A 25,118-nucleotide genomic window follows, 5' to 3' on the forward strand; every position below is an offset into this window, starting at 1 on the left:
TGGTTTGTGAAATTAATTGCAAACTCAATACAGTGACAGCTCGGTCGTCCTCCAGCAGGCAGCAGTTAGCTGAAATGAAGTCAACACCATGTTCATGCCTATGACATGGCAGGGGTAGGGGAAGGTAAATGGTGACATGCAATATAAACCTGTGGATTGTTTACAACATATTGAATAACCTAGTATTTTACCATTAATTTCAAGGACTCGCTTACTGGTACTTAACGATGGTCCTTACCTATGTGAACATTTCGTTTTGATTTCTGCTAGGACAGGGCCCTCTGGTGGTCAAGTGTGTACTCTACAATCACAGACATAATTTCAATGAAAACGGCACGAACCAACGGCTACTCAGATATCCAATCACCTCCTTCAGAGTTCCCTAAAATACCAGCACATAACAATTTAATTTATTTTCTAGGCTAGTAAAATATCTATTAGCAATTGTTCTACTCACCAATGACAAGGGGACTAGCCATGGGAATTAGCATACAGCTGTAGTGGTGGCCTCAGGATTAACAGAGATGGCAGAAGGGCTCCGTGGTTGAGGTTAGGATAGGCAGATCGCACAGCTCTGGTCCCCCTTGCCTGACCTCTAACCCTGTCCCTTTGTGGGTGAGGGGTCATATTGTTCATGAAGAGAGGGAGTCCTCTGTGCTGTTGGGGTACTGAAGAAGGGAAACACTGCTCTACACAGATATTGAATCAGAGACAAGTAATAAGTGAAGCAGAAACATCCCTGTCACTCTGATAAGGCAAAGACACTGACAAACCCAACAGTACATGGTGGGAATTACATAAAATAAAAATCACAATCAACACAGTCCTTAATACTTTATTTATTTAGTTTTAAAATAGTTTCCTTTTTGTTCTACAGACATCATTTCAAAGAAGTCCGGGACTTGCAAAATATTAACTCTCATTTCTTGTTAATTTAAAATAATGACAGTAAAATAAATTAAACAGAACAAAAGGGTTAAATTACTGAGAGCGGGTTGAAACAATGTTTAACTTGAGGACAAAAATGTAACGCGCAACCATTACTTGAGTGATGCTGCCCTAGTTTCTTACAGAAAGCAATCCACTAAGCCTAAAAGGTATGAGCAATGTCTTAACTGACAAACAATAATCATAATGAAGAGCTACACAACAAGAATGGGCTTAGCGGTGTTGCATGCAAGAGAATAGGTCTGGAATAAAAAAAGGTACATTTTAGTGGTAGCTGCATGCAGTGGAGAAAACTGGCCAGTTAGAAACCGTCATGGTGATACTGAAATTCCAACATAATCATGTCATCATCTAAATTACACAGTATTTTTCTCTGGAAGGAGGGTGATGTTAACACATTCAAGTTGAAATCAACTAAACAACGTAAGAATAAATTCATAGACCTCAAAATAATTTAATACATGCAAAGGGAAATAAAAGCTGTCAAAAGCTTAAACATCACAAGTCTGTAATGATTTTAAGTCTTTCGTTGACAAAAATTTGATTAGACTTTGGTTCAGTTCCTGGTGTCGAGGACTTTTCCCTTTCTGTGACCAGCAGGAGTGAATTAAATGCTTCGATATAACCCTCTAATGAGGGAAAGAGAGATAGAGACCAAGAGGTTAATGCAGTTCAAATGGATGTGATGTTTCATACCAGATCATTGGTAAAAACTAACTAGGCGTGGTTGCAGTCTCACCAAGCCTGAAGTACTGCATGAGTACACAATAAACAGGAGAACCAGGTAGTCCTGAGGAATCAGGGTTAAAACAATTCGTACATTAAATAGGTATCTCTATAAAGCCCCCAAATGGGCACAACACTCACCAGTACTTTCCTTGTTAATATCTACGTCTTAAATTCACATCTATTATTAAAATAACTTTTTTGTAGAGGCGGCAAAATCCGCCACACTTTAAGGTAAGAGAATATACATGACTCTGAAAGAAAATAGTTCACATTCCAAGGCATTCAGGCAATCTTCGCTTTTTAATGTTCAATGGAAGATACATTTCCTCAGATGTCAGAAGGGGGTCTCGAAAAGTTTGGAGGAGGGATATCTCATTCACACTGATACACATACACACAATCCATATAAGTGCATCCAGTTAGCACTGCAGGGTCATACAGTCACTGACTACCAGAATGACACCTGGGACACTTTCAGACTGTTCTCCATAGCAACGGGCTGGCTCAACAGCCAGCAGACCTGTCTTACAGTAACAGTACTGTACATAACCTGCTATGTCAGAGAGCTGCAGCAACTGTTTAAGTACAAACAGGACTGCAGCACTCATCTTGTCCTGTGTGTCTGACCACTAGCTACTCAAAGAGAAAGACAGGAACTGAGCATAGACCAGTGATGCTGTTTGTTTCCTTGAATATATAGTATTTTTTTCCTATCTAGCTAGCTTAGAACTTGATTTAGCTACGGTCTTAAAGGCATCGAGTCACTGACAGCACAGTTATCAATAGTATAAATTAAACATAATTGGCTATATATTTTTGTAAGCGAAGTAAGGTAAAATCAACATTATTACGGTAGTTTGACCAGTGAGAGTGTGGAGCCAGTGGTCAAATCTTAACATACTAACACCTAAAAAAGTGACTCTTATCGAGATGTATGAATCAGGTCAAGCCACCAAAGCCCTGTCACAGGCAGGCGGATCATGCTGTAGAAAGTGTACCAGTTGCCATTTAGTATCAACTGAAATCCCAGTCCAGTCAGTCGGAGAATAGGTCACCAGTCTGTAGTGCAGCAGGTTCAAGCCACTGATCCTGTCCCGCCCTCATGCAGCAGCTTTTAAGTCTTGTTACAGCTAGCGGACAGAACACAAAGTGCCTACTTACGTACGCACGACAGTCTCCGGGATGAATGAGGTACAGGACAGGGAGAATATTGCTATGTGTTTTACTGTAAAACGTCTCTATGGTTCCACCTGCTCTAGTGTCTTGCCCTCCTGATTATTATATATTTTTTAAAAACGAACAGGAATCACCTTAGTTAAAATAGCTTATAGGTTATAAACAAACAGCACTCAGCAAGAAGAGAAGAGTCCATGGGGCTGCATCTCAAGACACCCTATTCCCTATATAGCACACTTCTTTTGACCAAATAGGGTGTCATTCGAGACACTTCCCACGAGTCACAGGTGGTGGCTGTAATACTCAGGAAGGGCTTCCGCCGTGGTGGGGGAGGAGGAGAGGGGTGTAAGGAAGTCTTCAGCGCACAAGTTGCTCAAAGTAGGAATTTGTGTCTAGTATCCTCATCCAGAGTGAGGTCCACTACCTCCGGAGGGGACACCCAGTTGGGCTGGGGGGACACGGTAGTCCAGAGCTGGGAGGATTGCCTTGTGCTGTTGTTGAAGTGCTCCCCTGAGTTGGGTTTCCAGGCAGAGGACAGGCTCTGGATCACTCCGGCCCTGGGATGGGCACATCTGTTAAGAGAAGCAGCACAATAACACAACAAAGACATTAGAGCAATGTAAGATCAATCTTTGGGCAACAACATTACACTGAGGATTTGGTAAGTGCAAACTATGCATTGCAGTTCACCAGTTCCTTGACGTTGTCACACAGTAAAACTATAATGACAGTTTTGTTGCAGCAATAAAACAGTCGCATGACCATGAACACGTTTCAGAGAAACACCATATAACGATTACAGTTTCGTAGTGTTTGCAGTGCAGGCAGATGTGACCTCAGTGTGTGTTGTAAGTTAAGCTTTCTGAACTCACCTTGCGTTTTCTTGCACTCCTACTATTTCTACCTCACTGTCTGAGGAGGGGATGTTGATGTGGCCCTTGTGCTGAGGGGGTTCCCTGTTGGCCAGTTCTGCCTCCATGTGACCTGCAACACAACAATGCAACACACTTTAGAATGCAAAGGGACATGTAGAGCTTTGCACCCCAGTAAAACAAATACAACAAAATGAATTGTGAAGTTAGGGGAGACTGAAATTATACAGTTCACACACCTCTTCTGGAAGTCTAATGGACACGAATATCTGGTTTACTCTAAATTGCAGTCGATCTATGTCAATTTATACTGAACAAAAATATAAACGCAACATGTAAAGTGTTGGTCCCATGTTTCCTGAGCTGAAATAAAAGATCTCAGAAATAATTTCCATGTGCACAAAAAGCTTACTTCGCTCAAATTTCGTGGACAAACTTGTTTACATCCCTGTTAGTGAGCATTTATCCTTTGCCAAGTTAATCCATCCACTTGACAGGTGGGGCATATCAAGAAGCTGATTAAACAGCATGATAATCACACAGTTGCACCTTGTGCTTGGGACAATAAAAGGCCACTCTAAAATGTGCTGTTTAGTCACACAATCCAATTTATAAAGCCCTTCTTGCATCAGATGATGTCACAAAGTGCTGTACAGAAACCTAGCCTAAAACCCCAAACAGCAAGCAATGCAGGTGTAGAAGCACAACACAATGCCACAGATGTCTCAAGTTGAGGGAGCATGCAACTGGCATGCTGACTGCAGGAATGTCCATCAGAACTGTTGCCAGATAGTTGAATGTTGATTTCTCTACTAGAGAAATTGGCAGTAACGTCCAACCGGCCTCATAACCACAGACCATTTGTAACCACGCCAGCCCAGGACCTCCACACCCAGCTTCTTCAGATGCGGGATCATCTGAGACCAACCACTCGGACAGCTGATGTGGGGAAAATCTAATTCTGATTGGCTGGGACTGGCTCCCCCTCCCATCGTTGGACCATCCATGGCTGCGCCCTTGCCCAGTCACGTGAAATCCATAGATTAGGGAATTAATGAATTTATATTGACTGATTTCATACGAACTGTAACTCAGTAAAATCGTTAAAATTGTTGCATGTCGCATGTATATTTTTGTTCAGTATACAGCTATGTCAATTGACTAACTGAATTGCTATGAAATACATGTACAGCAAGACGAAAAAGAAAAAGGCAACCTCAAAAAGAAAAACAGCATTTGCAGCGCCAGAAAGGAAAAGACAAGCAGATAGACGGTGTCATTTCTCCTTCAAACTCCAAAAGATCTCCCCTTTCCAACCTTCGGAGCACAGTACAAAATGTTCTATGCAACCGTATCTATGTCATGGAGCTTGAGATGGAGGAAATTACATCATTATGACAATATTACCAGGTCTTCATCTCGGAGAGTTTGGTTCCTATCACTACTTGTTGCCCTAAACAATCTTCTTGTGCCTGTCAAACTGTCTGCGGATTATACAGGAAGTCATCCCGGAGAGGGTGGAAATTTCAGTGTGATATAGCGAGTTTGTAACTGACCTGCTGAGAGAGAGCACAGATGCTGTACTCTTACTGCCCCAGAGTTTGCTCCCATATCCTGGTCCCTGTGTGTTTTTAGCCTTTCATGTGTTATCACGGTTGTCCGGCGCAGGCACACTCTCTCCACAGTCACACTTAAGCTCTCCTGGTTAGAATCAGTGTCCGAAATATCATAGTGGCCCACTACGGGAGGCCCGTCTGTAGAAACAACAGAAAACACTTCATTATTCAAATCACGGTGTCTCTCAGGAGGTCTCACGTTAGCAGACTTCAGTGTTCGCAGCAGACGTAGCTACCTCCATGAGCACAAATGCATTCTTTGCCATTTTCCCTGTGAAAAGGTTACAACCCCACTGACAATATCATAAGTGTTAGACCAAGTTGCTTGCAGCCCCCCATGGCAGATTATGTAACGGTACACAAAACTGTAGCAGAGCAGTTTGTAGGTCTAGAGCAGACTGTTTGTAGGTCTAGTATAACAGCGCACGATAGGATTTCAGACATGGAATGACTGAGTGGATCAGATACATCATAAAAACCCACATTCTACAACTTCCAATATTTTAATTAATGATCTTGACTGCTTAATGTCACCTGTCATGCGCAGTACTGAATGACCATGCGTTTCAGTTGTAAATATTTTTGTTGCTAGACAATTAACAAGCTAGTAATAATTTAACTATTCGACCTAAATAATTGCCTTTGTTTTGCTCAGCTGTAAATGCAGGGTTTGGTTTTAGGAGTGGGGGGACATAACCTGGCAGGTTTCTTTTTGGGCCTCTAAAGCTCATTTCCTGCATTTTTACACAATCCAATATGCCAGCTCTATTTAGAACAAAAAGTAAGCAAAATTGCCCAAAGTCATCAAGCTAGGTAAGAGAACGTGAAACATTTTTAAGTGATTAATAAGACTGAATTAGATCAAAGGTAATTCAATAATAAATATTGTGTTGCACCTTTAACCAATAGCCTAACAACTTATCATCTCTAGAAAAAAAAATACTTGATTCTCTTTATTAGGCATCCTCTATATCAAATTTCAGCCAGACTGACCAGCCAGCCCCATCTGCCTGCACACTCGACCTCCACCAGTCTAGTCAATAACTCAACTCTCCCAACACAAGTTCCTTACCAGTTCCCATCTTTATTTTTTTGTTGTTCCCAAGTGAAAGGTAAAAAAAAAATGACATAACACATACACCTCAAATATACATTAACAACCAGAAACAGCAAATTCTCAAAATAATTAATCTCATAGGCCTAATAGTACGATAGAGCTCTTTTTACATCATTTTTTGCACATAATAAAGCGATGTCACGCCGTCCTGTTGCTAGTGGTCCACCACCCTGCAGCACCTCAACCCAACACACCCCACTAAGGTTTAGGATCTAAGTGAAACATTCATTATTGGTTTAGGGTGTTTTAGGCCAAGGCCAACGTGACAACCCACAGGATGGCAGACACCCAGGGCCAGGACTGAGCAATCCAGCAGCTAGGGATTGCCGAAATAGGTATCTTCCATGACGTGGGCACATTTTCAATACAGACTCCTTTAGTCGTACTGTATTCAATACAAGTAATCCAGACCTCATGAAAGTTGCCCAGTATACCCTTAATCTTGTAATACATTTCTTAGCCGCTATAAATGCTTGGTTACACTGTTTCTTCAGATGGTCTCCAGTATCAACATTTCTAAGCAAAAAATTAAATTTTTTTAAAAAAAAATTAAAAAATAAAACAGGGAGATGGGAGAATCTGTAGACATGCTGAGATAAAAGATCATACTCTTTGCCAGAATTCAGCCAGCCTTCACAAGACCATAACATATGCAAATATGTCCCCTTTTGTGTTTACATCTCCAGCAGAGGAATGACATTTCTGAGTGCATGTAATTCAGTTTCACTGGCATATATTACATTCTAAGGATGGTCTTAAACTGCAGTAATCTATGACTGAGATGATATGCACATGACTGGGCATTCAAACACATCTGTATCCAGTCATCATCATCGATAGCTTCTACCAGGTCTTCTTCACGTTTTTGTTTTACATGTTTTGTGTCATCGGGAAAAGCCTCTAATACCCCTTGACCAGTTTGTAAAACAACTTGTGGTTTGTCATGCCGCCTAAAAAATAAAAGCATCTGGCGAGTTCAGGGTTTGCTTCACAGAGAAAATAAAAGTGTTGCGTTCAACTCAGCTCCGTCACAGACTGGTCTTCCTTGGCTACCTGACCCTGTGGAGACCCCTGTCACCATCTGATCCTCTTAAATTAAGGCATGACAAAGAATTACCATGGTGTACATTTATACATAATTTTACCCAAAAATAGAATCAAATGGTTCAATAATTGAAAATAATAATTGACCATTATTCCCAGATCCCAGACTGTAGCTTTAAGCTGCTGTCTTGTAGCTACTGTAGGTCTACCCATCAAGTCAAGATGGAACGTTGTATCATTCACTGATATTGTTACATACTGTAAAATTCCCCTGAACTCTATAGACTGGTCTTGCCTGGCTGTCTGACCCTGATGGGACCCGTCACCACCTAATCCTGCACTTGAGGGCTGCATTCCAGCGGGATCCGACAGATCATTGCAGCACTGTCAGCGGGCAGTCCGAGACTGCTTTGAGATGAAAATGTACAGAACAAAAACATAAAAACGCAACAATTTCAAAGATTTTAGTGAGTTACAGTTCATACAGTGCCTTCGGAAAGTATTCAGACTCCTGGACTTTTTCCACATTGTTATGTGACAGCCTTATTCTAAAATGAATAACATTTTTGTTTTTTAAATACCTAATTTACTTAAGTATTCAGACCAGTTGCTATGAGACTCGAAATTGAGCTCAGGTGCATCCTGTTTCCACTAATCATCCTTGAGATGTTTCTACAACTTGGAGTCCATCTGCGGTTGATTCAATTAATTGGACATTATTTAGAAAGGCACACACCTGTCTATATAAGGTCACACAGTTGACAGTGCATGTCAGAGCAAAAACCAAGCCACGATGTCAAAGGAATTGTCCGTAGAGCTCCAAGACAGGATTGTGTCGTGAACAGATCTGGGGAAGGGTACCAAAAAATGCCTGCAGCATTTTGCAGTAGCCTCCATTATTCTTAAATGGAAGAATCTTGGAACCACCATGACTCTTGCTAGAGCTGGCTGCCCGGCCAAACTAAGCAATCGGGGGAGAAGAGGCTTGGTCAGGGAGGTGACCAAGAACCCGATGGTGATACTGACAGAGCTCCAGAATTGCTGTGGGAATGGGAGAACATTCCAGAAGGAAGGGGAACCTTCCAGAAGGACAACCATCTCTGCAGCACTCAACCAAACCAGGCCTTTATGGTAGAGTGGCCAGACGGAAGCCACTCCTCAGTAAAAGGCACGACAGCCCACTGAGTTTGCCAAAAGGCACCTAAAGGACTCTTGGACCATGAGAAACAAGATGCTCTGATCTGATGAAACCAAGATTGAACTCTTTGGCCTGAATGCCATGCATCACATCTGGAGGAAACCAGGCCCCGCTCATCACCCGGCCAATACCAGCCCTACGGTAAAGCATGGTGGGGTTGTTTTTCAGATGCAGGAGACCAGTCAGCATCGAGGGAAAGATGAACGGAGCAAAGTACAGAGAGGTCCTTAATGAAAACCTGCTCCAGAACGCTCAGGACCTCAGACTGGGGCAAAGGTTCACCTTCCAACAGGACATATCTAAGCACATATCCAAGACAACGCAGGAGTGGCTTTGGGACAAGTCTCTGAATATCCTTGAGTGGCCGAGCCAGAGGCTGGACTTGAATCCGATTGAACATCTCTGGAGAGAGCTGAAAATAGCTGTGCAGAGACACTCCCCATCCAACCTGACAGAGTTTGAGAGGACCTGAAGAGGATGTTGTTTTTTTAAGTACTTTTTGCTTCGTCATTATGGGGTATTGTATGTAGACTGAGAATTATTATTATTTTTAAATACAAAAATTAGAAGGCGGCTGTAACCTAACAATGTGAAGGGGTCTGAATACTTTCCAAGTGCACTGTGTTTTATATAAACACTACCGGTCAAAAGTTTTAGAAAACCTAATTCAATAGTTTCTATATTTTTACTATTTTCTACATTGTAGAATAATTAGCGAAGACATTAAAATTATGACATAACACATATGTAATCATGTAATCATGTAGTGTTAAACAAATCAAAATATATGTGTTATATTTGAGATTCTTCAAATAGACAGACCAGGTGTGCAAAGCCGTCAAGGCAAAGGGTGGCTATGTCATGGAAAGAGCATGTGTCCTTCATGTTATGTACGCATACATTCTTTATTAAAAACTTTGAGGGGGCCAAAATAAAATCACTCCTACCTGTTGTCGATCCCTGTTGTAATAGGAATCTCGGCTGCATAATTTGTGAGTGCATACAGTGCCGTATGGGAGTCAAGTCAAGAGAAAAGGGCACCAGGTTCACAGCAGATGCCAGGCACTCCAAAGGATAAGGGCCCAGAGTTTTCCTGGCTGATCAGAATCACAGGGTCAGGAACAACTCTTGGCCCTCCCTATAACTAGGCCTAATGAAGATAAAAATGACTAATATAAACCAAGATTCTCACTTTGTTAAACATACCTGTCCTCAATGGAGAATAACCATAAAGGTATTTGATGCACTTGTAAAACTGGGCTCGCTCTCCAGTGAGATGCTGACATGATACAATACTGTGGTAAACAAATAGAAGACAATTTACAGTACTGTGATCCATACCAGACAATAAAGCAAACCAAATATATCAAATGAACTGTGCACCATGAAATTAAAGGCAGGAGATGGAAGGTGGACAAAGTCTTGTTAACATAAAAGGTTAAAAAAAATGTATCAAAGAATGTCAATCACTACAATTCATGAGCATATGAACACATATGACACTGACATACAGCGAAGATCACAAGCAAACAGTAAGAAATGAATGCAGTTTAAACCTTGTGGATTTGATAACTGTCGCTATATTCCACAGTACATTTTGATCTGCAAATTGCGATACACCAAAAGATACAGCCCAACTGAATGTGCTTCCAGATTTGTTCCTTTAGCTGTCCTGAATGTGTAGTGTTTTAAGAAGTCCTCTTCTTTTTTCTTTTTTTTTACCCCCCCTTTTCAATCTTGTCTTATCGCTGCAACTCCCCAACGGTCTCGGGAGAGGAGAAGGTGGAGTCATGCGTCCTCCGAAACGTGACCCGCCTAACCGCTCTTCTTAACACCCACCAGCTTAACCGGAAGCCAGCTGCACCAATGTGTCGGAGAAAACACTGTTCCACTGGTGACCGGGGTCAGCATTAGACCGCTGAGCCACATGGGAGGCCCCATCTTTATTATTTTAAAAGAAACTGGAGAAGGTTGTTCAGACTCAAGCAACAGGATCTGAACCAGAAAAAGCCACGTTGTCACCTGTATCTTATGTAGGCCGATATAGGAACCAGTAAACAAACATACGCTTTACCACTCTGGAACCCAAACTCTGTTGTGTTAGTGTGAAACCTGGTTTCAGTTTGATAATACAAGTATTATCAATACAACTACTAGTCTAAAAAAGGCTGTGTTTGCTTCAAGCACAGGCCAGGTTGGCAGACAAACACACAACCAACACCTAACTACTAGGGCCGGGACTATACCAGTATTGCATTAGTATCGTGGCAAGGAAACAAAAAACAAAGCAGATTTAACATTTAGGAAAACAGCACTAAGGTCAGAAACAAACATGTTGTCATCCAGCTATAGCACAGAATATTTTATCTACAGCAGTTTTTTAAAGGACCAAAGAGTTTGATCTGCTTCGTGTTCTTTTTTTACCATGGAAAAAATATTGTGATACAGGTATCGTTCCGGCCCTACTAACCACTGAGGATATGAAAATAATAATATTGATATTTTATCTCTTGTTCAACACAAAAGATAACACATCTAAGGCCCACAATCTGCACATAAAAAACTGCTATCACTGTATTAGGCCTAATCTTTCACAGTATCAGTGCCACCACAACAGCTGTTCAGGTGAAAAGAGACATCAACTCTACCTACATATAAAAGTTTAACAACGTTCTGAGTTGGACATCCAAATTCAAGGAATCATATGGGGCAGTGGGTATATTGCGTTAAGAATATAATTCTCTCCAGAATGTTTACTGTTAGTAGAGCAGTATTTAATAAATTACAAATCCTAACCTAGTGGCTGTTGCTCTGAGTAAAATGGCAGTATGATATTCCTCACAACGTTCTCATTCCCAGCATGAATTCAGTATGTCAAGGCACATGCTATGAAGCAGCCCCCTGCCTAATTGGTTGTCTGGGGTGCTGTAATGCACATTTTTGTGCGAACTGACACGGTGTGTGTGTGTGTGTGTTAGCTGGTAAACATGTATACTTTTGGAATAGGCCATACTGCAAGCAATACAATGAGAGCCCTGACTTGACAGTCTCTGTCGATAAAATATGCATTGTCCGTGTCAATGATGCATGTTATGCAGTACAAACAAGTAATTTGGCTCCGTTGAGTTGTTTAAAACGCATTAAGAGATTTCACATGGATTCAGTGCAGTGAATCACAGTGATTCAAGTTCTGCAGGCATGGAGGACTTTAGAGTGCCATTCAAATGTAATCACCTGTATCTAACTGCGGTTGATTGTGTTGTTTTTGTACTTGTACAGTCTTTATGTAAAAACACAGGCAATGCACAGCCATGCTCTCCGGGTTAACTAGTATGGAATACTGCACATAATGGACTTTCAGTAGAATTGGTGGCTTGGTGACTAAAATCAACGATAACATTTGTAAATCAGATAAGCACATCTGCAGTCATCACTGTGTGCGTGATGGTAATGGAACTTTATCCATTCGGGAAATACAGCACTAATGCAGCCCATGAGTCAAACAAGCCACTTTCAATAGCCCGGGGTCGGAAATGTCCGGGTTTCCATTTTGGGTGGCCACTGGCACTACGTCAGGCAGGACGTTGTTGTTGAGGGGATCGGGGGACATGCTGCTCATGGTGATGTTCTCCTGGGCCAACATGTACGCCGCCATTGTCTCCTGCGACTCCGACGAGGGAAGGAAGGAGCTGGGCAGTGACGGGCGTGGCGCCCTGTGACGGTGCCGCACAGGAGCGTCGCTCGAGTGGATGGATGAGTCGCCGCTGTCGTCCGAGTCGAGGCGCGTCAGCTTCTCCATCCAGACGCGGAAGCGCTCCTCGGTCTGCTGCTGCATCACGGCGAAGCGCGTCATGGCTTCCTCCAGCACGCTGCCAATGCTGTTCCTGTCCCACGAGCCACCGCTGTCCAACAGGCCCTGAATCCGAGCGCTCACTCCGGAACCCTCCGCTGCACGGCAGAAGCCAGCTTTAAAGACATTGAGGCCAAAGCCATAAGAAACACAGTAGTACTTTTCATGTACGCACGCTGGTGGACTGTTTTTGTTTGTTTGATAAAAAAAATTAAAAATTTGTTTTTTTAGTTTTGTTGACGTGCAGATCGACATTTTCATGCTGATGACGGACTACGTTTTCATGCAGTTGTAGCAGTCAGGTCTGTGTAGGGAATGCAGTAATGGTTGATAACATGGAGTTCTACAGATCCATTCTGGACAGAAATTTGTGTTTTAGGAGATTGAGTTGCTGTACCTCTTCATTGAAAGTGTTTACTGAAGATTAACCGTCTATAGTTTTGGCGATAAAATAAAGAAACTAACTACACGCACGGTACAATTACAGCATACAATAATTAAAGATGAAGCACCAAGCCACAAAGTACCATGGTTTTGAAATTCCACCTTGGGACGTCAAATGTACTTAAACAAGCAAGATATATGACCTATTTGATCTAGCACTAGCAGGCAAGTAGCAGGCAAAGCATTTTACCACTACCTCCATGTTATTTCTGTGCTTTAACCCAGTCTAAATAAGGACAATGCTACCTCAAATTAATATAAATTTGTCACCGCACTGCCAACTTTTTATTATTATTATTATTATTATTATTATTATTATTATTATTATTATTATTATTATTCAGGGAAAACCCATTGAGACCAGGGTCTCATTCAAGGGTGCCCTGATCATAGTAATACAAAAACAAAACAAAACACTGAGTAATACCATACGCCAAAACTGTAATACACCAGCTAGCAACATCATTGAGATAACAATGGAATGCCAGAGTAAGAAACAGAAGAAGAAGAAGAAAAAAAAAACTCAATATGAAAGGTCAAGAGCTTAAAGCAATAATGATATTTATTTGATCTACAGTTTATTTTATTTAACTGGGCAAGTCAGTACTAGGGCAATTTATATTTGACCCATTGTACTGATTGAAGTTGAACAACACATTGTTTCTGTAATTCAAGAACTCATTTGTGAACCCAACGTCAGTGTGCTGCTAAGTTTAGCTTCCTCCACTGTTCCTGTCCCCATACCAGGCTCGAACCAGTGATCCTCTGCTTTAGAACATGTGACCGCCCTCCTTGACAACTGTTTGAGCTATACAAAAAAGGTATGACAATGGAAATACATTATTCTATTTTTGTGTTATCCTCTACCCATTTTTAAATCCATTGTATCCACGTGGTTATTTTTATTTATTTTTTAAATTGTCAAATAAAAATCTATCAATTCACTCCAATTATCAGGAAATCAAGTCACAGGGAAGACAAAGGGTCACTTATAAAACATCAATAAGACAATGTGTGACAATCTAGAATATAATTAATCTTAAAATGGTGTACTCAAAAAATGCCTATAAACCGAGTCTATGATTTTGTATTTTTTTGCTAGCTTTGACGAGATGCTGCAGTTAGTGCAATCATTGGACGGGAAACGGGATACCTATTCAGTTGCACAACAATGCATTCAACCGAATTGTGTCTCCCACATTTAACCCAACCCCTCAGAATCAGGAGAGCAGCTGTTGTTGCTCAAAGGCAGAATGGCAGATTTTTACACCTTGCCGGCTCGGGGATTCGAACCAGCGACCTTTTGATTACTGGCCCAACGTTCTTAACCGTTAGGCTACCTGCTACCCCATAAGGATCTCCTAAAAATGGGCACCGCATTGCCAACAAAGGTGTTTATTAGAACCTATTAGATAGACTTGAAGCATCTGCTGTAACAGTCAACCAGAGCTATGAAAACAGCTGCGTCGAGAACCAGAGCTATGAAAACAGCTGCGTCGAGAACCAGAGCTATGAAAACAGCTGCGTCGAGAACTACTGCACTGAAAACAGGCGCTACTTCTGTCTGTACAACACTGGACTGGCGCCCAGGGGAAACTGGAAGGGCCACAATTGAATAATTCAACAGTTCCTCAACACAACCAGCACGGTAGGCTAGAAATCCGGTGCAAAATGGCATGGTGAACTACTGGAAGGCTCTGGAAGATGGAGACATCTCATTCCATTCTGCATCAGTCTCTCTATGACAAAGGACAGGGAGAAGTAAATCACAATAGGGTGGTTCCATTTGATTTCAATCCCTTTTGACCGCACCCCTTTTAAATTTGAACAAAGGTAGACATATTTGACCATAATAGAAGTCGCCAGAAAGTAACTTTTTGGACCTGAATGCCACAACATTTAGGAGAGGTGCTCAAAGCTGACCCATTTTGCATACCCCCACTACCATGAGACAGCCCTGTCTTCATCACTGGAAAAGGTAAATAGTTGAGTTTAATATAAAAGCTTACAAACAGGGTTGTCAAACTATTTTTTACAAATGTTTAATAATTTATTTTTATTTTTACATTTGACCTTTTACATCAACTCTGAATTTTTCACATTTGTTGTAGCTTAGACTAGAGAATGACCAATATGGATTTTTTTTTAAGGCTGATGCAGATACCGATTTTTTTTTTGGGGGGGGGGTCAAGATGGCCAATATTTTAGGTCGATTTCAAAATCATTAAATTAGAAAATGAATACAGTCATGTATGAATTATAATGCATCAATTTAATAAAAAAATAAGTGTAACCAATCTAACGACATAACGGTAATAATTTTATCTGAATGGTAAATCTCTTGATGACCTAAATAAATTAAGATGGCATAGGCCTACTCACAATACAGGTGAATGCCCATTCAATAAGAGCGTGTGCATGCATTGAGTTATTGAGCTTGTTCTGGCTGATCAGTGGAGTCTATGGTGCTAAGGATGACAAACAATCTGTTCGCTTTCCATTTGGGACTTACTAGCCAACATTTGTTATAGAAGCATCACTCCAGCATATCACGCCTGTATGGAAGGACATTATATAGGCACTGCTATTAGTTTGAGAACATAAAATAACATATATTCAAAGCAAATGGGTCCTATGTAACGTCATTATTTGTGATCACGGATGCGTATGAAACTAGTTTGTCATTTTCCGTGATTTAATTTTTTTAATAAAAATGTAACTGTCAGGACGCATCTCTAAACAGCTGCCAGGACGAAATTCGCTAGTTCAGCTATCTGTCAAGAAATGGGCAGGTTGTAACTTCATCCTACGGCTACGATTGGATAGAGTGTAACTCCGCTCCCTTTCACATCTCCCTCCATCGCTAATATCACGTGCTGCTGTTTCCAGGTACTATGAGAACTAGATCAACGGCGATGAAATTTGCTACCAAGCCATAACATTTGCATAATATCTAACAAGGAGAGGAGGAAAAAAAATGAAAACAATGCACGTTCTGTCTGAATTACTCAAATCTGCCCATGGTTTGAGAAGTGAGTACTCAGACACACGCTGGTCTACAGCTTTCTTGCTCCATAAACATGCAGGAATATTCTTTACGTAGCTAAACCCATTGCTAACCTTTATTTGGGCATATTAAAACACGTATTTCCCTATTATAGCAATCTAATCCGACTTTTCAATTCACGGATACAATTGCGGCTAGTCAAATCAGCACACCAGGAAATAGCTAACCTTACAGTGCAAGTCAGATGGCTTGTTGCTGAAAATGGTGCATGCTCAAAATGATAACTAACCAACTAACGTTAGCTAGTTACATTGGCAATTAGCTCATAGCATCATGTTTATCTAACCAGCAAGGTAGCTAATATAGCAAGCTAGCCAACAACACAAATTAAAGGGTTAGTTATCGTAATATTTGCTAACAGATCGCATAGCTGTCTGCTTTGCTAGATAGCTGGCTAGCTTATTGCATGCATGTCGGGGCACGTCGACACAAGCCTGATTGGCAAATGAACTAATATTTGCAACAGGAGTTTAATTTTGGTTACTTTAATTTTGGTTAAATTCAGTTCGCAATACCGAACCTTTCTTTTGGAGAATGAGCTAGCTTGCTGCTGATTTTCCGAGCCAGATATTCCTCGGCATTAGACTAGAAAAGGCCAATATCGGCCCGATATATGAGCTCAGTTGTTTATCGGTAGTTCTCTACCTTAGACCCTATTTTACATGATTTGAAGTGTTTGTGTTGTGCTTGCCATTGTTTGAGAAACAGCATGCTCTTGAATACAGGGTGGGTGTCGTGTTTTGGCTGATAAATGTACTGAAATGGGAATAGAATTGACATTTCAACTTTCAAATGATCACATAGAGGTTTTACATTATACTGTCAATCTTCCATAGGAAACCCATTTAAATAGAAATATAGGCAATAGAGTAGACCTCTATTTATGTTGACATTCGATGGTGGCTGGACCAGCAGCCATCTTTGTGGTAGTAATTGGAATTTAACAATCCTTTTGCAGCAGTCTGAAGGGATATGTCAATTCTATGATTGAAATATACCTACCCCATATTCAAGAGAATGCTTTGTCTCTGCTGATGGTAGGCACAACACAAAACTCACCTTATGCAAAATACAGTCTAAACTACACCATTGTGGGAGAAACGATATATATATATATACATACACACACACACACACGCAACATGCAGTTGAAGTCGGAAGTTCACATACACCTTAGCCAAATACATGTAAACTCAGTACTTCACAATTCCTGACATTTAATCCAAGTAAAAATTCCCTGTCTTCGGTCAGTTAGGCTGACTACTTTATTTTTAGAATGTGAAATATCAGAATAATAGCAGAGAGAATGACTTATTTCAGCTTTTATTTCTTTCATCACATTTCCAGTGGGTCAGAAGTTTACATACACTCAATTAGTATTTGGTAGCATTGCCTATAAATTGTTTAACTTGGGTCAAACGTTTCAGGTAGCCTTCCACAAGCTTCCCACAATAAGCTGGGTGAATTTTGGCCCATTCCTCCTGACAGAGCTGGTATAACTGAGTCAGGTTTGTAGGCCTCCTTGCTCGCACACGCATTTTCAGTTGTGTCCACAAATATTCTATAGGATTGAGGTTAGGGCTTCGTGATGGCCACTCCAATACCTTGACTTTGTTGTCCTTAAGCCAGTTTGCCACAACTTTGAAAGTATGCTTGGGGTCATTGCCCTCACTACATATTTGTCGCCAGACCCACTGGCTCCAGGTCATCTATAAGGCTTTGCTAGGTAAAGCTCCGCCTTATCTCAGCTCACTGGTCACGATAACACCCACCCGTAGCACGTGCTCCAGCAGGTATATCTCACTGGTCATCCCCAAAGCCAACACCTCTTTTGGCCGCCTTTCCTTCCAGTTCTCTGCTGCCAATGACTGGAACGAATTCGGAGACTTATCTCCCCCACTAACTTTAAACATCAGCTATCTGAGCAGCTAACCAATCGCTGCAGCTGTACACAACCCATCCAATCTACCTACCTCATCCCCATATTGTTTTTTACTGTTTTGCACACCAGTATTTCTACTTGCACATCATCATCTGCAAATCTATCACTCCAGTGTTAATTTGCTCAATTGTAATTACTTTGCTACTTTGGCCTATTTGCCTTACCTCCTCACGCCATTTGCACACACTGTATATAGACTTTGTGTTATTGACTGTACTTTGTTTATTCCATGTAAACGTGTTGTTTGTGTCGCACTGCTTTGCTTTAACTTGGCCAGGTCGCAGTTGTAAATGAGAACTTGTTCTCAAACGGCCTACCCGGTTAAATAAAGGTTCAATTAAAAAAATTGTCCATTTGGAAGACCCATTCGCGACCAAGCTTTAACTTCCTGACTGAGTTCTTGAGATGTTGCTTCAATATATCCACAATTCTCCTACCTCATGATGCCATCTATTTTGTGAAGTACACCAGTCCCTCCTGCAGCAAAGCACACCCACAACATGATGCTAACACCCCCGTGCTTCACGGTTGGGATGGTGTTCTTTGGCTTGCAAGCCTCCCCCCTTTTCCTCCAAACACAAAATGGTCATTATGGCCAAACGGTTCTATTTTTGTTTCATGAGACCAGAGGACATTTCTCCAAAAACTATGATCTTTGTCCCCATGTGCAGTTGCAAACCCTATGGCTTTTTTATGGCGGTTTTGGAGCAGTGGCTTCTTCCTTGCTGAGCAGCCTTTCAGGTTATGTTGATATAGGACTCGTTTTACTGAGGATATGGATACTTTTGAACCTGTTTTCTCCAGCATCTTTACAAGGTCCTTTACTGTTGTTCTAGGATTGATTTGCACCAAAGTACGTTCATCTCTAGGAGAAAGAACGCGTCTCCTTCCTGAGCGGTATGACAGCTGCGTGGTCCCATGGTGTTTATACTTGCGTACTATTGTTTGTACAGATGAATGTGATACCTTCAGGCGTTTGGAAATTGCTCCCAAGGATGAATCAGAATTGTGTAGGTTTACAATTTTCTTCCTCAGATCTTGGCTGATTCTTTATTTATTTTCATGTCAAGCAAAGAGGCACTGAGTTTGAAGGTAGGCCTTCAGATACATCCACAGGTACGCCTCCAATTGACTCAAATGTTGTCAATTAGCCTATCAGAAGCTTCTAAAGCCATTACATAATTTTCTGGAATTTTCCAAGCTGTTTAAAGGCAGTCAATTTCGTGTATGTAAACTTCTGACACACTGGAATTGTGGTTCCAATTATAAGTGAAATAATCTGTCTAAACAATTGTTGGAAAAATTACTTGTCTCATGTACAAAGTAGATGTCCTAACCAACTTAACAACAAACTAGTTTTGGCAACAAGAAATTTGTAGAGTGGTTGATAAACGAGTTTTAATGACTCCAACTTAGGTGTATGTAAACTTCCGACTTCAACTGTGTGTGTATTATAATATATATATAAATAATAATTTTCTTCATGGGAGTTTTTTTTATTATAGCAATTGACGTTAAAGGATTAAAAAATACATGTTTTTACAAATTTGTTTGACAAAAACCTGTTGGTATGCATTTAAATATCAAACTCAACCCTTTACCTTTTCCAGTGATTAAGACATGGATGTCTCGTGGTAGGGTAGGGTATGCAAAATGGGTCAACTTCAATTTCTGACCACTTATACAAAGGATAAATATGGAAAGTTTTGTTCAAATCAAAATAATGTGCGGTCAAAAAGTGATTGAAATCAAATGGAACAACGCAATACTATGTATGCCTTCAACGTGAATGACACATTTACTACTATGGTATGTCACAGCTTTGAGATACTACTATGTCACAAGGTTACTACTATGTCACAAGGTTACCGCTGCACACTGTTCTCACAGTGAATACCACACAGTGAGGTCATATACAGAACAAACTAGCAAATTAGAGGCTAAACAATAACCCAATTGTAACATTCTCAATAAATGATGTCTATATTCCCACAACATGCCAATAACGACAGTCACAGTTCAACAAGAACACTACCGACGTGTGGATTACGTGGTGAAGACGCGATGTGTTGTAATCTTCAAAAGGCATGGTGAATGGAGACAAATTAAAACAGTGGAACAGTCATTAAAACATTCAACACTCAGTGAAGCCTGTGCTAGTATCCATTTCAGATGAGCAAACATGAATAACCAGAAGCGTCAGTCAGCATTGGCTTGGGAGCAATCGTTACTTCACGTCTCTAGTTTGGAACCACCAAGACTCTTCCTAGAGGTGGCCGCCCGGCCAAACCGAGCACCTGGGGAGAAGGGCCTTGACCAAGAACACAACGGTCACTCTGACAGAGCTCCAGAGGTCTTCAGTGGAGATGGGAGAACCTTCCAGAAAGACAAAAAATCAAGCCTTTATGGTAGAGTGGCCAGACGGAAGCCACTCCAGAGTAAAAAGCACATGACAGACCGCTTGGAGTTTGCCAAATGGAACCTAAAGGACTCTCAGAACATGAGAAACAAGATTCTCTGGTCTGATGAAAGCAAGATTGAACTCTTTGGCTTAAATGCGAAGTATCAGGTCTAGAGGAAACTTGGCACCATCCCTACGGTGAAGCATGGTGGTGGCAGCATCATGCTGTGGGGATGTTTTTCAGCCGCAGTGACTGGGACACTAGTCAGAATCGAGGGAAAGATGAACAGAGCAAAGTACAGTGAGATCATTGATGAAAACCTGCTCCAGAGCGCTCAGGACCTCAGACTGGGGCAAAGGTTCAGCTTCCAACAAGACAATGACCGTAAGCACACAGACAATGCAGGTGTGGCTTCAGGACAAGTCTCTGAATGTCATCGAGTCAGCCAGAGCCCGGACTTGAACCCGATCGAACATCTCTGGAGGGACCTGAAAATAGCTGTGCAGCTCCCCATCCAACCTGACAGAGCTTGAGAGGATCTACAGAGAAGAATGGGAGAAACAACCCAAATACAGGTGTGCCAAGCTTGTAGCATCATACCCAAGAAGACTCGAGGCTGTAAACGCTGCCTAAGGTGCTTCAACAAAGTACTGAGTAAAGCGTATGAATACTTGTGCAAATGTAATATTAATGTTTTTTTTTTAAAATACATTCGCTCAAACAAAGTACTGAGTAAAGGGCCTGAATGCTTATGTAAATGTAATATTTTTTTTGATTTATAAAATTTCCATTTCCTAAAAGAAAAAAGTTTTTGCTTTGTCATTATGGGGTATTGTGAGGAAGAAAGAAAAAACTATCCATTTTAGACTAAGGCTGTAATGTAACAAAATGTGGAAGTCAATGGGTCTGAATACTTTCCAAATGCACTATACCTGTGATGTCTGGAGCAAATGTATAGTGATTGTTACTTCATGGTATGCTAAATGTGGGTTACTTGGAATGTCTGTAGTAAATGTATTTAACATGGGATATACATGTGGTGAATATTACCGCTGGGTGGGTTGGGGTGAATGTGTCTGGTGTTGATTGTTACCTGGGATATCTGTGGTGATTGTCTTGCCGCCTGATGTCTCATCTTCAGAGGAGCAGGTGCTAGAGTCACAGGTGAGGTCGCTGTCACTTGTACTGCTATCCTGCAGCAGGTTGTACTTCTTCCTCGCCGCTGCCTCACGCTTCTGCCTCAGCAGCCGTATCCGCTCTTTGTGCTTCTGGCTCCGGTGACCTTTGACTTTAGCCAGCCGGCCGTTGGTCTGCTTCTCGCCGCCTGCTCCTCCTGCCACAGCCGGCTGGCAGCGGTTCTTCTTGGCTGCCATTGTGTTGGTGGACATCTCACTTTCAGAACGTGAACGCCGGGACTTTTGCCTGCTTGACGATGACGTTTGGCACCCTGCTGCCAGCCCGGTGTCAGCCACCATGGTGCCCTCATCACCTGACGCCCGCGAGGCGGCTCCCTCCTCACCAGAGGAGAGTGTGTCTGAGTCGGCCTGGTGGCCACTGGAGGAGGGCGAGAGCATACAGGGGTTGGAGGAGTCGCTCTCGTAGACGTGGCCTGAGGCGGGCTTTTCACTGCTGGTGGAGGCGTGCTGGGACTCTGGAGAGTCTCTCCTTAGCTCCTTCATGAGGCAGGGCATGGAGAGCAGGCTGGGCTCACCCTCCATCTGCAAGGGACTGTCCCACTCTTCTCCTGGTGGAAAGCTGGTGGTGCTCTCTGTTTTAAAGGGCTCCCCCTGCTCCCCCCTAAAAGCAGCTGCTGACCCCACCTGTTTAGGACACTCTGGAAGGTTCTCGCCATCCACAAACTCCTCTGTGTCTGCCATCTTAAGGCTAGTTGAGAGTAGGGCCCCGTGGTCTGACTGTCTTAGAAGAGTGGGCCTGGGCAGGAACTCACCTGGAACAACAATACATATATATTTAGGGAAAAGGTGATACTTGGTCAGTTGTATAACTGAATGCATTCAACTGAAATGTGTCTCCTGCATTTTTATACACACACACACATACATACATACATACATACACACACACACACACAAAGAAATGCAACTTCACACAGACTGTTTGGTTCAAACGCCTAAGGAAGCTGGCTATTTTTCTTCTTTGCTAGCTGGCTAATGGTAGCTTAGCTGTCTGGCTAGGTAGCTAGATTAGTGTGTGTGGGTAGGGGGGGGTCGAAGGGTGCTGCCCGTAATTCAGGGCATTCTGCAGGAATGCCTCATATTTGTATTGGTCCATTTTTAAGCTAGGACGCTCAAGTACAGTAGGTGGCATTACTGTACTGTAACGTTGGATGACAACCGCCGATAAACCCAACAAAAGAAGAGGCGGGGGCTAGAACTGTAGCTAGCTAGTGTCTTTCACCCCCGCCAGTCGTGCACCACTTAACCTGCAGTTCTGAGGGCAGGTGTTCGGCAGGCAGGAGCAAAGGTCACTGTGTGCTTGCTAGGACTCCGGTACACAGCTGGTGGGACGAAACAGGTAGCTAGCTAGGACACCGGTAGACAGTGTCCTTTGCTCCAGAAAAACTCAAATACTTGCATTTCTCTTTTGAAACATTTTAATCGCATTGACAATCACGGGAAATCCTGAATATCAAGTGTCTCACAAGCATGAAGATGGCTGGTGAATAGGAGGGGAGGGGCTTTAATACAGGAACCAATGGGATGCTTGGTCGCAATGCAGGAATGCCCACATGCAGGAACGCCCTGAATTGCGGGCCGCTACTGAGAAAGGCTGCAAGTTTCCCATAAATCGATTGTTTTTGACGAGTGGATTCAGTTGCGGGGAAGGACGGGTGATTTGTAAACATGGTCATCCATGCATTTGTTATACTAGCACGAACCCGCTGGGCAGATAACTACGTAGTTAGCCAACTACCTAAAATGGAAGAGACGTAACATTAGCTATGCTAGTGACGATTCGATTTAAAACGCATTCCTTCAGCTAGCCATGGTATGCTAGCCAGTTAGCACTGACGGCGTATCTAGCTATGCAGGCGAACATGCTAGCTAGCAACTTACCTTGGACCGGGTGTTACACGCTTGTTTCTTCAGTGTCCGACTTCTGTGACATCTTATTTTTATATATGCATATATATTTATGTATGACATACAAATAATACACTTGCAACGTCAACCTTAATCCATTCACACATACGAATACCAGCTAGCTACTTATTTCAAAATGTCCCCACCGGCCGATGTTCACATAAAAATGTGCGTCACTTCCGTGGTTGTAAATGACATTAGGGAAAACTAGCACCTCGGTGCGTCTAGGAGGTAGTGTAGCTACGTAATCACTTCAGGTTGTTGTATGTGCACTCTGCATATTGGTTTTGAACTTAAATCAATAAAGCCGTACTCACATTGACAGTTTGAAGTGACTCAAATCCAATTTATTTTGCATATCCGATTCGAATCTGTTCTTTTTCCTGCAGTCTGAACAGGCAAAAAGTACATGGAATCAGATATTTCAAGCCACGTTGCGTTTTCAGTCCAATACTATGCAAATCTGATTCCTGGACATGTCACTTGTCTGAATGGTCAAATCTGAATTTTGCGCTCGTGGTTTTTAGACTTATTCGGCATATCTTGCTTGCTAGCTACTCTGACATTTTGACAATAACATGTGGTAGCTAACTAGCTTGTTATTTAGTGAATGTGCTAGAAAGCTAAACAGCTACCTAGCTAGCTACTTGACTGTTGTGGCTAGCCAAAAATGACTCATTTTGAAAGTTTGATCATGTTATCCTTTTTGGCTTTAAAAAGTGTTCTTACACTGATTTTGAACATTCAACGGACTTGGGAAACGTCCATGTCAGGCATTGTCACCTTAGCATGCTACATAACTTCTGAATGATAGGAAGCACCACCAATCAGCTGCATCATTTGTGGGGGACGACATGTTTACTGTTGCATTGTTTTCATAGGAAACGATTTGTGGCTCATCTTTACTTTCCCCACCTATGATTTTGTAAGACAGCTAAAGATTCCAGAATGTGTCTAAGGGTAAGAATATAGCCTAAACAGCCCATGACAAGTTAATGAAAAACCTTTGATTTCCATAAACATTTATTATCTTTAAAAATACTTTCAACACTTACCATCCCCAAAATGTGTCATTTTAAAGGCAGCCCTTTAGACATGGAGAAATTCATGAAGTCCACCTTCATCTCCAGTTGAGCATCAATTGCAGACAAGGAGAAAACAGTTAACTTAAAGTATAAGTGTCACAATGTAGAGTATTCCATTTTTTACTTCCGCAAGAGATGGACTCTAATGGGGAAATACGATATTTAGAAAAGCATACCACAAATTTAGAAAAATGAAAATGTAAAAAATACTAACATTGCTTACTGGGCTCAAATCTCTAGGGTTCTAGTTTATTTTACAAAGGTATAATTTTTTGTTTCAACGTGGCAACTTGCTGCAGAGGGAGGAGAAAACCATGGCAGTACATTTCACAGCAAAGCAGAATGGCAAATACTACCAGCTTAAAACATAACATGATTAAACCTCACAAAGTGTAAATATAATAATTTGGGTCAGTCAGTTGTGTCTAAATCAGAGTTTGGAAGCTCAGTGTGTCACAAGGAAATTAAGGTTAGGATTACAATTATGTCAAAAAGTCATGCTGCTTTTTGCCAAGCTTCACATG

The 25,118-nt window shown here is 41.7% G+C and overlaps 1 protein-coding gene across 4 annotated transcripts; it reads right to left on the bottom strand.

The window, feature by feature from the left end:
- Positions 1-824: 824 nt before the first annotated feature.
- LOC110509562 (uncharacterized protein C18orf25 homolog) lies at positions 825-23,719 on the bottom strand. 4 transcript variants are annotated; one of them, XM_021590515.2, is made up of 5 exons: positions 23,483-23,706; positions 21,499-22,353; positions 5,282-5,479; positions 3,726-3,837; positions 825-3,425 (listed from the first exon to the last, which is right to left on the bottom strand). In XM_021590515.2, exons 2-5 carry the CDS (start codon positions 22,280-22,282, stop codon positions 3,227-3,229), a joined length of 1,293 nt encoding a protein of 430 aa, XP_021446190.2. In that variant the 5' UTR covers positions 22,283-22,353; positions 23,483-23,706; the 3' UTR covers positions 825-3,226. The 4 variants fall into 4 exon arrangements, with proteins under 4 accessions (XP_021446190.2, XP_036823274.1, XP_021446192.2 ...); XM_036967379.1 differs by lacking the exon at positions 23,483-23,706 and adding an exon at positions 22,849-23,017; XM_021590517.2 differs by lacking the exon at positions 5,282-5,479.
- Between the last annotated feature and the right edge of the window lie 1,399 nt (positions 23,720-25,118).

The sequence above is a fragment of the Oncorhynchus mykiss genome, chromosome Y (assembly GCF_013265735.2).
Source record: "Oncorhynchus mykiss isolate Arlee chromosome Y, USDA_OmykA_1.1, whole genome shotgun sequence".
Taxonomy (NCBI): domain Eukaryota; kingdom Metazoa; phylum Chordata; class Actinopteri; order Salmoniformes; family Salmonidae; genus Oncorhynchus; species Oncorhynchus mykiss.

What these genes read in the sequence shown, in the direction of transcription:
- LOC110509562 (XM_021590515.2), bottom strand. Translation starts at nt 22,282, where the DNA reads ATGGCAGACACAGAGGAGTTTGTGGATGGCGAGAACCTTCCAGAGTGT. An exon ending in AATCACCACAGATATCCCAG is followed by an intron (nt 5,480 to 21,498) that starts GTAACAATCAAC and finishes TTGTTTCTACAG; the next exon opens with ACGGGCCTCCCGTAGTGGGC. An exon ending in GGAGTGCAAGAAAACGCAAG is followed by an intron (nt 3,426 to 3,725) that starts GTGAGTTCAGAA and finishes TTCTCTTAACAG; the next exon opens with ATGTGCCCATCCCAGGGCCG.